The 15294-nt window shown below is 37.4% G+C and overlaps 1 protein-coding gene across 4 annotated transcripts in view; it reads left to right on the top strand.

Annotated features, from left to right (window-relative positions):
• The window catches only part of CACUL1 (CDK2 associated cullin domain 1), a 68937-nt gene that overhangs the window by 34667 nt on the left and 18976 nt on the right, over positions 1-15294 (top strand). For all 4 annotated transcript variants that reach the window (XM_025274200.3, XM_025274199.3, XM_025274202.3 and 1 more), the window contains exons 4-5: positions 12506-12601; positions 14527-14629. In XM_025274200.3, the coding sequence (XP_025129985.1) occupies positions 12506-12601; positions 14527-14629 (199 nt within the window). The remainder of the gene's footprint in view (positions 1-12505; positions 12602-14526; positions 14630-15294) is intronic.

Genomic DNA, 15294 nt, shown 5'->3' with positions numbered 1-15294 from the left:
CATCCTTTACTCTTAAAACTGCTAACAAATGGAACCTGATTATCTTTGTGTTTAAAAATCATAGCCAAGAATTGCTTTGCCATTTGTGTTTTGTCCAGTGGATGGCAGCATAATTCAACTAGTTGTCATGAATGTTGTCCTATGAAATTTTGTATATTTTCTGGAGGCTATAATTTCTATAGCTGTTGAACTACAAAGTGTATACATATATTCTACAACTATGCAGAAAGGTTAACAGATTTTTAGATAATAAGAACAATGTCTGTTACCCTTTCTGCATAGATTTCAAGTAAGGTAGCTGTTACTGCCAACTGATAAGTAACTCTTCCCAAGAAGTCTTTCCAAATAAGTTATTTGGAGATCTATTTTTAAGTACAAATTAGAACTTAAAGTAGTTGTTATAGCAGAGTTGTTCTTATCTCAGGGAATTTGCCAATGAGATGCCTTAACCCTTGTTCAGTCTATAGGCTTGCGTTCAGACCATAGTTCTAATATGCTTACCACCTTCCTTTGAAGGCAAGTCTGTTTTCTTTTCATTTGTCCTAATAGGACCACTGGAGAAGGCAGTGGCACCCCACTCCAGTACTCTTGCCTGGAAAATCCCATGGATGGAGGAGCCTGGTAGGCTGCAGTCCATGGAGTCGCTAAGGGTTGGACACAACTGAGCGGCTTCACTTTGACTTTTCACTTTCATGCATTGGAGAAGGAAATGGCAACCCACTCCGGTGTTCTTGCCTGGAGAATCCCGGGGACGGGGGAGCCTGGTGGCTGCCGTCTATGGGGTTGCACAGAGTTGGACACGACTGACGTGACTTAGCAGTAGCAGTAGCAATAGGACCACCAGGCCCCAAAGAGATCCAGTAAAAGTGCTTACTAAGTTGATAAAGATAAAAAAATGTGCTTGCCTTATAGCTGAGATTTCTAGAACCGTCTGTTACAGTTAAAAGAGTTAACTTGGAAAATGGATTTGTGATGAGCAGGAGAGTCAAATCACTTAAATAATAATTATTTGCAGTTGTTTATTATCAGAGTGTACAGAGTACCTTGATGAGTTATACTCTTTTTAAAGTAAACTTTTTGTTTTAAGACAGAGTTATGTACTTAAATTGGAAAAGATAAGGAAAAAAGTTTACTTCAAAAAATAAGCAAATATGGAGAAGTGATCAGATCATTTTTGCTCATTGTTCAAAGAGATGAGGGGTATAGGACATTGAAAAGTCATCCGAGTCCATCTGACTTCCTTGGATATTTTCACTATTATGTAATCCTTGAACCTTTTGTAACTGTTCTTTGTTGTTCCCTGGTAGCTCAGTTGGTAAAAAATCCAGCTGCAACACAGGAGACCAGGGTTTGATCCCTGGGATTGGAAGATCCCCTGGAGAAGGAAAGAGCAACCCACTCCAGTATTCTGGCCTGGGAAGTCCCATGAACAGAGTAGCCTGGTGGGCTACAGTCCATGGGGTGTTAAGAGTCAGACACGACTTATTGACTAAACCACCACCAGTCAGTTAAAAAACTGAGATTAGAACCTAGGTTTATCTCACTGTTGTGTGGGTAAGCTAAAGGAATACAGAGGCTTGATTTTAATTCTGTTTAGTGTTCAGATCCAAATAGTATTTGAAAAATAAAGACAGTCTTTTTTTTTTAAGAAATAAGTGAGAAAGAAATTTCCATATAATGGTAACAGTAGTAATAGTAGCAGTTGACTTTGAAAGTTAAGAGGCCGAAACAAGAAATGTCTTCCACTGTCTGTTAGACTCAGTTTATTTTTTACTGTTGTTTTTAATTAGAAAATCATTCTCACAGTTTGTATTAGGAGCATCTAATATACACATTATAATTCTTAATAGCTCCTGAGACTCATTTACCTTGTACATATCTTAAAATTTTTTGCATATTTTACTGTGGAAGCAATATCTGCATGTTGGAAATGGGAATGGATAAGAATATAATACTAGATGGATGTATTGTGTCTGTTTGGAAAGAATTCCATTTTTATGTAGCATCCGTCGGTCTCAGGTGTAGCCTTGCTTCTGGAGCCTTGAGAAATCTGGCTGTCGGCAGCATGGAACTGCTCTGCAAAGTCATGGATTAAGCTAGTTAGACCAAGTATATTACATGCTCTTCTTTTTTGCTAAAGTTATTCATAGAGAGGCAGATTTAAAAGAGAAAAATGAATTTTTGATTCAGAAAATATTAAGACAGCATTCAGGTCCCTTTGTATGGCATCCAAAATGCTGAAGTCCTGCTTGGTAATATAAGAATAAATGTTAAAAGATTATGAAGGAACTATTTGAAAATTTTTAGTATTTGTTTGACTTTAAAAACCCCATCTTTTTATGCATGTTGCCAACCTTTTCTAGATCATCACGTGTATTAATCATAGTTATTTTAAAGTACGTAAGATAGTTTCAGCTTGTGTGCATCTCTGTGTCTGGGCCTATTGGCCATTTAACTCTTGACAGTGGGTGTGTTTTCTTGCTTTTTTGGGGTGTTTCTAATTGAATGCTGAACAGTGTGTATGGAAACAATAGTAGAGACTGGCATAAATGATGTTTATGCTTATTACTAGTGGGCCTGCCGCTCTTCTGTTGGGCTCTTAGTGTGAGGAGTTGAGTCAGTCATGTTAGTACTTGAATTGGATTTGAGTTTTATTGTTTCAGTAGATAAGGCCTTAGACTCTCGAACAGTGCAGTGACTGTTCTTAGTGTGAATCAGGAGGGGTTGGACATTGCAGTTGTAAAACATGGTGACGTCAGGTCTCTGATGAGCTCAGAAAATTGATTTTGTAGGTTGACCAGCTTTTTCTTATCAGGGCAGGACTGATGTTCTCTGGTGGCTTTTTGCATTCTAAGTGGAGTTAGAGCTTCACTGCTAGACTTTAATAACTTCATAATCACTGAATTTGGTAATAATCAAGAAGCTGTTAAATTAAAAAAAAAACAATTCACCTACAGTCTTAATGCCAATGTTAAAATGTTAGTGTACCATATTCTTAGTGATTTCGGTATAGTTTGCAGCTGCAGTGTCCCTGCGTCATGCAGTGAATGCCTTGTGTCAGTGAGTGCTTACTGTTCCACCCTCCCTTGGATCCCTTAGACTTCCTTCCCGTAGAGCACCTCTCTTTCCTTTGAAGTGGTCGAAGGTAGAGTTTTCTAAGTGCTTAACGGCTGCTGGGCCAGCTGTCTAAAGAATCCCCTGAAGTTCTCATTAAAAATACACACTCCTGGAGAGTTTCTGAGTCTGGACTTTGGATTGGAGTGTGGCAAAGGAATCTGCATCATTAATAAACCTTTCAGGTGCTTAGGAGAGCAGTGGCCTGGGGAAATGTGTCATGATTCCCGAACCTGCACTGTCTCAAGCTAGGAGTGGTGTGTCTTTTGGTTTAAATGTAAGATTGTATTGTTGCTGAAGACACACAACACATTTGCACCACTGCAGCGCCAGTCTGGAGTAGGAGTACCGTGCATACCTGGGTAATACAAATAGCAGAGCTTGGTTTAAGTGTCTAGTGAAGAGGGACTGATGAAGTAGACACTGCTGGGGCCAGATAGTCATTATAATTACATTGTAGAAATGTATTTGATCTGGGAGGTGTTAATGAGTATATATAGCAGAGTGATAATACTAGATTACAAAATCCATTCCATAAAAACATACACACACAGAAGAACAGAAGAAAATGTTGATGGTAGTTATCTACCATTCTTGGTAGTGGTTATTTTTCTATAATTGCATTTTTGATTTTTAAAAAATTTCAATGAATATGTATTACTTCCAACAAACATATGTGTTAGCGGCCTTGTTAGGTTTATTACATTCTTCCTTTCCTTCCTTTCTACCTCCCTATTTCATTATAACATATGAAAGCTATTTATTTGAAGACAACTATGTTGTTTATGAACATAAAAGCAGATACTCTTAAATTTTATTTGTGTGTGTCTTTCATTTTGGTGGGATGGGGACAAGGTGTGGATAGAAGAGGAGGGATATAATTTAAGTTCTGGAACTTGTATTTTACATTTGCAGTATCCAGTTTGGTTGCCACTAGTCACATGTAATTTACTAAATTCATTTCAAGTGCTTAGTAGTCACACGTGGCCAGTGGCTGCCGTATTGGACATGACCAATACGGGACATTTCCATCATCAGGAAATTCTTTTGGGCAGTACTGACCTAGATTGTAGTATATTTGTCTGTTGGCGTCTCGTGCTAGTGTGCCCGACTCTTTGTGACCCTTTGGACTGAAGCCTGCCAGGCTTCTCCGTCCATAGCATTCTCCAGGCAGGCACACTGGAGTGGATTGCCATTTTCTCCTCCATGGTATCTTCCCGACCCAGGGATTGAACCCAAGTCTGGTCGCCTGCATTGTAGGGCAGACTACCTGTTGGGCCATAGGGGAAGCCCTCTATTGGTTAGTAAAATTATGAAACAAGTCATGCTGTTCTAAAGATTAATATACATCTAATTAGAGTAACTGACCAGACTTTCCTATCTAGCTTTCAAAATTAAGTTAACTAAGGATTATACTTAGTAAATATATGTGTTTATATATATTGATATTTAGCAGCTTTGTTCTATAAAACAAAGTGTCAAAATTATTTTGTTTTTTATGATGATATTTGATTATCTAATTCTACCTTTTTTTAAACTTAATTTTTCTTAAGACTACTCTATAGAATAGCATCTGTATGAAATAATTCATTTCAACATTGTGTGGTGATAAAAGATAAACAATAAGCTATCAGTGGGGACTGTTTAAATGGATAGGACATTCAAACACCATATTTATAAGAATAGATTTCTTTAAACAGTGATTTGAGGACCTCTGTGGGGCACTGAAATCTTTTCAGGGGGTCTGTAAAATCAACAGTTTTTCTAATGATGCAAGATCTCATCTTCCCTTTTCACTATGTTATTTGGTCTGGTAGTGCAGAAGCAATGGCGGGTGAAACTGCTGGTGTCTTAGCTTGAATCTTCATTTCTTGACGCTCACAGCAGAAGACAAAAGCATTTCACTTAATGTCCAAGATGAAACAGTGAAAAGTCTTAATTTTACTAAACTGTGACTTTGAATATACTTACAGGAATGTTCTTTGTGAAGAAATGGGAAGCTGTGTATACTAAAGGAGCAGTGATTGTTTTGAGAAATAGCACTTGTGGTACTTATATGAGTTTTGAGCTAAACCAGCTCTTTAGGTAGTGTTTTCCCCTTTAAAATACTATTTGAAAAAATGACAAACTATCGTTCTTTAGTGAAAGTGAAGTAAAGTGTTTGACCCTCAGTCATGTCCAACTCTTTGTGACCCCATGGACCCTAGCCCACCAGGCTCCTCTGTCCATGGAATTCTCCAGTCAAGAATACTGCAGTGGGTAGCCATTCCCTTCTCCAGGGGATCTTCTTGCCCCAGGAACTGAACCCTGGTCTCCCACTTTGCAGGCAGATTCTTTACTGTCTGAGCCACCAGGAAAGCCTCATGGTTATTTAGACTGCTGTTTAATAGACATTTTCTGAAAAAGGAAAGATGCATGTCACTTAAAGAAAAACAACTGATGCTATTTATCTGCCAATGGTAAAATTCGAGCGTTGAAGTGAAAATCAGAATTTTGGAAAACCTGTGTCTGTCACGATGATTTTGATAATATCCCAATCCTTAAAAAGACTTTTCTGATGAGATAGGTGGTGATATTAATTTATTTGATGTTATGTAGTAATACCACTCTTCTTACTAATTTTTTTGGGGAAAATATAGTTATTTATGTATTAGTTTATAAAGTATTCAGCTGTATTTTAACATTAAAATTGTTAAAATGCAATTTTTATTATTGTTATGAAAAGTTATGACCAACCTAGATAGCGTATTGAAAAGCAGAGACATTACTTTGCCAACAAAGGTCCGTCTAGTCAAGGCTGTGGTTTTTCCAGTGGTCATATATGGATGCGAGAGTTGGACTGTGAAGAAAGCTGAGCACTGAAGAATTGATGCTTTTGAACTGTGGTGTTGGAGAAGACTCTTGAGAGTCCCTTGGACTGCAAGAGATCCAACCAGTCCATCCTAAAGGAGATCAGTCCTGGGTGTTCATTGGAAGGACTGATGCTAAAGCTGAAACTCCAATACTTTGGCCACCTCATGCGAAGAGTTGACTCATTGGAAAAGACCCTGATGCTGGGAGGGATTGGGGGCAGGAGGAGAAGGGGACGAAAGAGGATGAGATGGCTGGATGGCATCACCGACTCGATGGACATGAAGTTTGGGTAAACTCCTGGACTTGGTGATGGACAGGGAGGTCTGGTGTGCTGCGGTTCATGGGGTCGCAGAGACTCAGACACGACTGAGTGACTGAACTGAACTGAATAACCTACATTATAAATACTTTTAGAATATTCAGTTACTTTTTAAGAGTATAAAGGATTCCTGACATCATCCAAATGTTTGAGAACCACTAGAAGGAAACAGTCTCCAAGATACATTGTTAAGAAAAGTGCAGATCCAGTATGATTGTAAGTTAGCATTTATGTGAAAAAGAATATAAGTGGGATTTTTTTTTAATTTATTTTTAATTGGAAGATAATTGCTTTACAGTGTTGTGTTGGTTTCTGTCTTACATCAGTATGAATCAGTCATAGGTACACACATGTCCCCTCCCTTTTAAACTTCCCTCCCACCCCTTCTCACCCCTCTAGGTTGTCACAGAGCACCGGGTTGAGCTCCCTGTGTTATACACCAAGTTCCCACTGGCTATAAATAGGGCTCTTATTTACTTGTATGTAAGTAAAATTCTTCTGGAAGGTTATAAAGGAATTAAGTGTTGGTTTGTTCAGTAAGGAAGGAATAAAAGGTGAATTCCCTTTAAACCCTTTTGAACTTCCTTGAGTTTAAAACCAGTTGAATGCATTACTCATTTAAAAAAGAAGAAATTAAAATATTCCTACCAGCTATATTACAAATTTCAGGGAATATATAAGTCTGTTATGATAGTTGGAGCAAGTTTGGAATAATGGTTATTTTTCTGGCGACTTGCTTTTTCTTATTTTATTAGTGAAGAAAATGAAGCTTGCTTATATTTTAGAGGTAAAAAATTTCACATACTGTCCAATTCAAATACACTTAATGGTGAAATTATATAAATCAAATAGGTAGCAGTTTCCCCAGTGGGGCCCAAAGTATACTGAATTTAAGTCTTAAGGAGAAAAAAATCTTGATTAATTTTTTTACTAGCAGGTTTTTTCTAGGTTTCTCGTAGAGACTGTATTTATTTTAGAAGACTATTAAAATTTGTAGTCTGTTATTTAAGAGGTTTTGAAAAAAGTACTACATGAAATATGGAAGTATAAAAGCTAAGTGACTGTTTTGACATTCGATTCAGTACAAAAAGTACTTTCTAACACTTATAACCTTTGAGGCTTTGGGAATTCTTTAAAAGAATAGCTAAGGAATTCAATTTTATTTATTCTGTCTGTTGTTAAGCATGACTTTTGATCAGTGTTCATACTTTTAACTTTTGGATAGATTAAATATCCTTTTATGAAAAGAAAATTATTTTAATGCAAAAACTCTTCAGATTTTCTTTTTTCATATAATACTTATAAATTTTATTTCTTTGAATGCTGAAATATTTCCAGAGTTCTTTGATGCAGTTTGGAGAAAGATATTACATGTGATTCTGTTGATTAGTTATAGTGAAAAGTTTGCCCATAATGTGGAACCGTTTTCCCCAATTTCTTTGGTTGACAGAGAATGCCTTTAATAATGTTAATAAGTTTTTCTGAGGTATTAGACAGTTAATTCAGAAAGGGGTTTACTATTTGCATGTACATGTGTAATAATTGACATTTTTCAGAGCACTTACACATTATTTTCTTTGATTCTCAACACATCTTGGAAGTGGCACATTAGTATTTTTCTTGTTTTTTTTTTTTTTTTTTTTTTTGTATGTATGGAAATCAAAATTCAAAAGGCTAAATAAGTAAATTGTCATATAACCTTGTTAAATGATAAAATAGCAATTTAGATTTAAACAAGGCTAGATTAGAGTTTTCTAGAGGAAGAAATGGCAACCTGCTCCCGTATTCTTGCCTGGAATATTCCATTGACAGAGGAGCCTGGTGGGCTACAGTCCGTTGGGTCACAAAGTCTAACATGACCAAGTGAGCGCATAGCACAGATTAGTTTTAAACAAGTTTAAATATAAGCAAGACTGTTCTAAATGCAAAAGTAACCACACCAAAAACGTTTATCTTGACCTATGATATTCAGGTTCTGTGGTCTGCAACTGGAGATGTAAAGACAAGACACAGATCTTGCCCTCTAGGAGCTGAAAGTTTAGTGACAGAGACCACCCAGTGGAGAAGGAAGTAAGTGTGGTGGTGCCCAGTTGAAGGGCCATGTATCTCAGTTAGTTTTGAGGAAGTGACACAGATCCTAAAGAATCAGTAGGAGAAGTTAGCCATGGTGAGTCGTAGGGCGTGGTGGAAGAGGTAGAACGTGTAGGCAGTTGGACCTAAGCAGCACATGGATGTTGTTGGGAAGCTGTTAGTAGCTGCATGGGAGGATGTGAAAGCAGGATGTGAAAAGATAGAGGTAAGATAGTGCTTTAAATTGGAATTTTGAGTTTTTTTCTCTAAGTTTCGAAGTGCTAAAAATTGTATTAGGTTGGTGCAAGCATAATTGCAGTTTTGGACTGTGAATCTTAAATCATTATCAGTTCAGTTCAGTCACTCAGTCTTTGCCACCCCATGGGCTGCAGCTCGTCAGGCTTCCTGCCCACCACCAACTCTTGGAGCTTGCTCAAACTCATGTCCATCAAGTTGGTGATGCCATCCCACCATCTGACCCTCTGTCATCCTCTTCTCCTCCTGCCCTCAATCTTTCCCATCAAAAGGGTCTTTTCCAGTGAGTCAGCTCTTCGCATCAGATGGCCAAAGTATTGGAACTTTAGCTTCAGCATCAGTCCTTCCAATGAATATTCAGGTTGATTTCCTTTAGGATGGATTGGTTGGATCTCCTTGCTGTCCAAGGGACTCTCAAGAGTCTTCTCCAACACCACAGTTCAAAAGCATCAATTCTTCGGCACTCAGCTTTCTTTGTGGTCCAACTCCACAGCCATACGTGACTACTGGAAAAACCATAGCCTTGACTGCATGGACCTCTGTTGCAAAGTCATGTCTCTGTTTTTTAATATGCTGTCTAGGTTGGTCATAGCTTTTTTTCCAAGGAGCAAGTGTCTTTTAATTTCATGGCTGCAGTCACCATCTGCAGTGATTTTGGAGCCCAAGAAATATAGCTAGGCTCAGACACATCTTTATTCATCAAAATAGGAACCATTACAGTCAACACACTTTTGCTAATGAGAAGTAAATTTGTTTATTCCTGTAATATAAAAACCCATGCCTTGGGATTCATTGAACTCTGGAAAAGCATTTTCTGTGTCCTGCTGGTTGTGGAAGCGTTTTCCCTGTTGTCAAGATGTTTGTCAAGAGTTGTCAAGATGTTTGAGGAAGTGGTAGTTGGTCGATGAGAGGTCAAGTGAATACGGAGGAGGAGACAAAGTTTCCTAGCCCAGTTTCTTCAACTTCTGAAGCGTGGGTTGTGTGGAGGGCGTTATGGTGGTGAAGAGTTGGGCTCTTTTGACCAGTGCTGGCTATAGGTGTTGCAGTTTTCGATGCATCTCATTGATTTGCTGAGCATGCCTCTCAGATGTAATGGTTTTGCCGGGATTCGGAAAGCTGTAGTGGATCAGACCAACAGCAGAGTACCAAACAGTGACCATGACCTTTTTTTGGTGCAGGTTTGGTTTTGGGAGGTGCTTTGAAGCTTCTCTTCAGTCCAGCCACTGAGCTGGTTGTCTATTGTATAGAACCCACTTTTCATCGCACATCACAATCAGACTGAGAAATGGTTTGTTGTTGCATAGAACAACAGAAGATGACACTTCAAAATGACAATTTTTTTGGTTTCAGTCAGCTTATGAGGCACCCACTTATTTAGCTTTTTTACCTTTCCAATTTACTTCAAATGCTGAATGACCGGAGAATAGTCAACGATGAGTTCTTTGGGAACTTCTTGTGTAGTTATAAGAGGATCAGCTTTGATGATGTTCTCAGTTGGTCATTGCCAACTTCCCATGGCTGGCCACTATGCACTTCATCTTCAAGGCTCTCGTATCCTTTGCAAAACTTCCTGAACCACCGCTGCACTGTACGTTCTTCAGCAGTTCCTAGACCAAATGCGTTTGTTGTTGATGTTGAGAGTTGTCTCTGCTACTTTACAACCCAGTTTGAACTCGAATAAGAAAATCACTCGAGTTTGCTTTTCGTCTAACATCATTTCCTAGTCTGAAATAAATATGAAATATACACCAAATAGTAAGTCATTAGCCAAAAAAATCGAGATATGGACATTAAAATGATGTATAACATAACCACATTTATTTAAGAATGTATTCCAGTATGAAACGGCAAAGTTCAACAGTACTAAACCACAAGTACTTTTGTACCTACCTAATAAATAGATGCAGGACTGAGTTTGAACAGTGTTTGAGTCTTAATTCTTGGGCTTATTAGCAGTAGAACTACAGTCAAGTGATTGTTTCTGAGCCTCAGTTACCTCAGAAGTTAAACAGAAAAATGTTGGATGTATTGCAGTAGACTAAGAAAAATAAATGTTAAAACAGTGTGCACCAAACCTCTATGTAAGAACTCAGTAATGGGAGATAACTTAGAAGTAAGTATGGCTCAGATGGTAAAGCGTCTGCCTGCATTGCGGGAGACCCGGGTTCAATCCATGGGTCAGGAAGATCCCCTGGAAAAGGAAATGGCAACCCACTCCACTACTCTTGCCTGAAAAATTCCATGGATGGAGGAGCCTGGTGGGCTACAGTCCATGGGGCCGCAGAGTCGGACACGACTGAGTGACTTCACTTTCTTTCTTTCTAAGCAGTACTGAAAAAAAGAGTTAAATTTTATTTTAAAATATTATTGGACTGTTTGGACATTTTCTAAAGCAGCTTAGCTGAAATGGTTTTATAATCTCAGTATTTAATATTTAGGAGTCTTTCAATGTGGTGTTTCTCTGTAGCCTTGTTTGAAAGCCAGACTTTCTGTGTATGATATGGTTATCAGCTTATCAGACTGGTACGAGTCAGCCCTTTTGTGGAATCAGCTTTGTGTGATGTTGTGTGCCATGCCTGTGACCCCAGCTCCTTGCCCAGAACTCAATTCAGAACTGGAAGACCCGGATCTGTCGTCTCCTGACACACTCATTTTTGGCAAATCCTTGCCCATTTGTGTGTTTCTTCAATGTTAAAATGGTACCTAATTAATTTCGCTTTGGAGAACAAAGTGAAATAGAACCTGGGTACACTTTTGTAAAACACAGTCTGTTTGGTCTGCCATAACAAAATACTGCAGACTGAGTGGTTTAAGCAGTGGAGACTTATTTCTCACCATTTTGGAGACTGGGAAGTCCAAGGTTAAGGTGCCAGCTGATTTGATTTCTGGTGAGAGCTCTTTTCCTGGCTTGTAGACAGCCATCCTCTTGCAGTGCGCTCCTGTGGACTTTCCTCTGAGTATGCTTAGCGGGAGGGAAGGGAGAGGAAGGGTAAGAGAATGAACCCCTTGGTGCCTTTTCTTATAAGGAGACTAATTCTTTAGGAGCAGGGCTCTTGTGGCCTCGTTTAGCCTCTGCTTGCAGCTTCACTGGCTAGGACTTGCGTGTGGGTTCACACATAGCTTGCAGGCATGCAGGCAGGCACATTCGACAACACGCACTGAAATTGGAAGTGTTCTCTTTTGATGGGTTTACAACATGATATTTGATAACAGTTAAGTGCCAGTCATGTATTACATTTATTTTAACTGCTCTCCAGAGCTGCAGATGTGTATGGACCCTCTGAGTCCTGCTTTCTGCTTGATGAGGTTTATAGTTGGTTAGCTACACGAGTGGTTTACAACCGAGTTAGTATAGAACTCAGAATATTACTGTGTCAAAGATAATTACAAAATCCCAACAGCCTTTCTTATAGTATATTAAATATACTATAAGTATACTTATACTTATATATAAATATACTATAAGTATATAGTATATTATAAGTATACTATAAGTATATAGTATACCATTTCCTTGAATCCCCCCCTCCTCTTTTCCAAGCCCAGATATAGTTTGGTTCCCATAGTAAATGTCTATAGTTTAGTGGTAATTTAAAAAATTGTATCATTTATCTTAATTATGAATTTACATTTTTATTTATTAACAGAGCAAGCCTTTTAAGGTGGTACAGTTACACAAATTTTAAAGACAACTAAATCAAACCTTAGTTTTATATAACAGATACTGGAATAGAGGTAAAACTTTTAACTAAACTTCAGGATATAAGCCTCCTCTTTTCCTAATTGTTAATTTCAATATGAATTTTGATTGAGTTCTGTTTGCATTTTAGATTGTGCTGGAAGATCTTTATACCTGGTTTCCCAAAATGATCCCATGTATGTTGTTTTTCACAGGCCAGCCCTCCAGACCTCTATATTGAAAGATTTAATATAGCTCTTGGACAATATATGGGAGCATTGCAGAGCATTGTGCCTCTTTTCATATATATGGTAAGTTGGAGCTATTTTCCCTCTCCACATACCTTGGTTTATTGGCCGAAGTGCAAACAGATGCAGAAAATTAAGTATAGTCTATTTTTCTTTTACTAAGTATTATGTTAGAAATGCAAATTAATCTTTCAGCAATATTTGATAGTGTTGACATAGAAAACTTATTTAGCCTTGTGTACACTGTTTTAAAATTTCATAAATACCATTGCTGAAACAGACAATTAGGCATTACTTAATCTCAGTCACCCAATTTGCATTTATTTTATTTCTACCATATGAAAAATACTGTGCTTAGAAAATAAAGATAAAGAAATAAAGGTAAGAAAATAAAAATCTTTCCTATATACGAAGAGTTGTTATCTTCAGAAAGTACAGTTAAGATATGTATCTAAAAACATGATGTATAATAAATGCCAAGGAGGTAACTCCATAAAAAGTGGAACAATAAAATTTTCTTTCATTCTAACGATCTCTTTCATTTGGAGGATTATGCCATGGGTATAATTTGTAGTCTCTTGATTTTGCTGACGTGTTCTCCACTCCCACCCCACCCCACCCTGTTTTAAATATATAAAGTTGTAGGATCTTAATGTTTGTGTTCGTACTGAATGGAAGAGCCTTTAGAAACCATCGTCCCACTTTCTTGTTATTAGGTTGAGTTGTTTAGATCGATTCTACATTCTGTTGCTTAGAGGTCGCTATGTGTGTAATACCTAACTTCAAGATGGTTTGTTGTCCGTAAGATACGCTTTACTGGGGGAAAAAAAGCCAGGTCATTGGGAGAAATCGGTGTTGTCAGTGGGAGACTACTATTTAAATAATGGATGAAGGATGTTTACAGTGAAAACTATACAGTCAAAAATAATGACATGTCCATATGTTATTTTTAAGAGAAATCTTTTCAAGCTACAACATTAGGTGAAAAAGCAAGATGTAAAGCAGTGTGTTATATTTCTTCATTAGCAAGTGTTTTCTTCTTTATTTTAGGGGAAATAAAACATATCAGAGAGGAAATAAAACATGTTAAAAATTGAGTGAATCAGTGAGCAACTTGTTAATATTCCTCTTTGTATTTTCCACTCCTATACATGGAGTTAGCATTTTTAAACACAAATGAGTTTAGTCTTTTTGACTTTCCAGTCATTCTAATTAGGATGCTTTTGGCTGTAAGAAACAGAAAACTTGATTCAAAGTGATTTAGATAAATAAAAGTGTTATCTCTTGCTATAAAATTCTAGAAATAAAGTCATTTCCAGGGTTGGTTAAATCTGTAGTTGCAGCAGTGTTATCAAAGTCTTAGCTTGTTTTTTGTCTCTTTGCTTTACATATCTGTTTCATCTTGTTTTCCACATGGTTGTAAGATGACTGTAAGGTACTCTTCACTCAAGCCTCAGTTTCCCTTCGTCTGCTTGGGTTACCTTGGGTCACTTGTCTGCCTTTGAACCAAAGACTGCCCATCCGGAAGGAATGCTGTAAACTGAATGATTTGGACTAATCATTTAAGTGGAATGTAGGGGAGTCAACCAGTGCATGCCCACTGCCTGCTTTAAGCCTAGATTTTTAAATAGCATACCTATCACTTGTGTTTCCTGGTATTGCCTTTAGATGATGATGTAGTCATATAAAAGGGCATATTAAGTGCTTGTCATACAATATGGTCCATTACATCCCTGTCTAGTTAATGTTGAGTATCTTCCCATGTTCTTTTATATGATTTATAGCATTTTATCTTTATGTGCTTTAAACTCCCATGTTAGGAAGACTATAATAGTGGCAGAGCTTTTGTTTTCTGATGTTGGTTTTTTATGTTTTAATTGATGCTTTTATGAATTGTTTCCTAAAATTATTTTTTAGTGCCTGAGTTCATTAGACTAATTATTTCCCTCTAATTGATGCCCTGAAAAATAACTTGTTTTCTATTTCAGAATAAGTTTTACATCGAAACCAAGCTTAACAGAGACTTAAAAGATGACCTTATAAAGCTGTTTACCGAACATGTTGCAGAAAAGCACATTTACAGCCTAATGCGTAAGTGTTCCGTCTTGAAGGGATGACATGACACTAGCAGGTTTTCCTTTTTGACTCAGAGAGCATTGGCATCTGAGCCCCAATGTTGACATCTTGCGAATCATATCTCAAGAAGTGTTAAAGTCTCATTCTGTAGCGGGACACTGAGGAATTGAAATGTGACTTGAAGGTCACCCAGTGAGCTGGGAGAAGCCAGGCTCTGAACAGTGCCTGCATAGCTGGAGTGATACTTGCCTCTTTTGTTTTCCTCTGACATTGGGAGAAATATTATTAATGTTAAGGAGTTCATTTGCCCATAATTTTGTTATGGGTAATTCTAGAAGGATAATGTTAGTATTTTGAAATAGCACAGTATCCTCTCAGTTTCCTTATTTTTATTAAAAAAGTTAAACCTTATGAGAATTGAACATACATTTGTCCCTTCTCTCATGTATGGCTCCCTCAAATTCCATTTTGTTTTACTTAAAAGGGGAGTTCAACTAGAAAATTTTACTTTTTAATTAAAGACTTTCTATAAACAATTTTAAGTGGAGAGGATTTTATTGAAATGTTACATCTTTTTGTATCTGAATGTGATTATTTTCAATTAATTCATCCTAAATTTGTATTCATTTTATGTTTAATCTGTGAATTTATCATTTCCTTATGTAGCTATCAAGTTTGAC

This window comes from Bubalus bubalis, chromosome 23 (assembly GCF_019923935.1).
Source record: "Bubalus bubalis isolate 160015118507 breed Murrah chromosome 23, NDDB_SH_1, whole genome shotgun sequence".
Lineage (NCBI taxonomy): Eukaryota > Metazoa > Chordata > Mammalia > Artiodactyla > Bovidae > Bubalus > Bubalus bubalis.
Note: the sequence above shows the minus strand (reverse complement) of the source record. Positions and strands in the feature narration are given on the sequence as shown.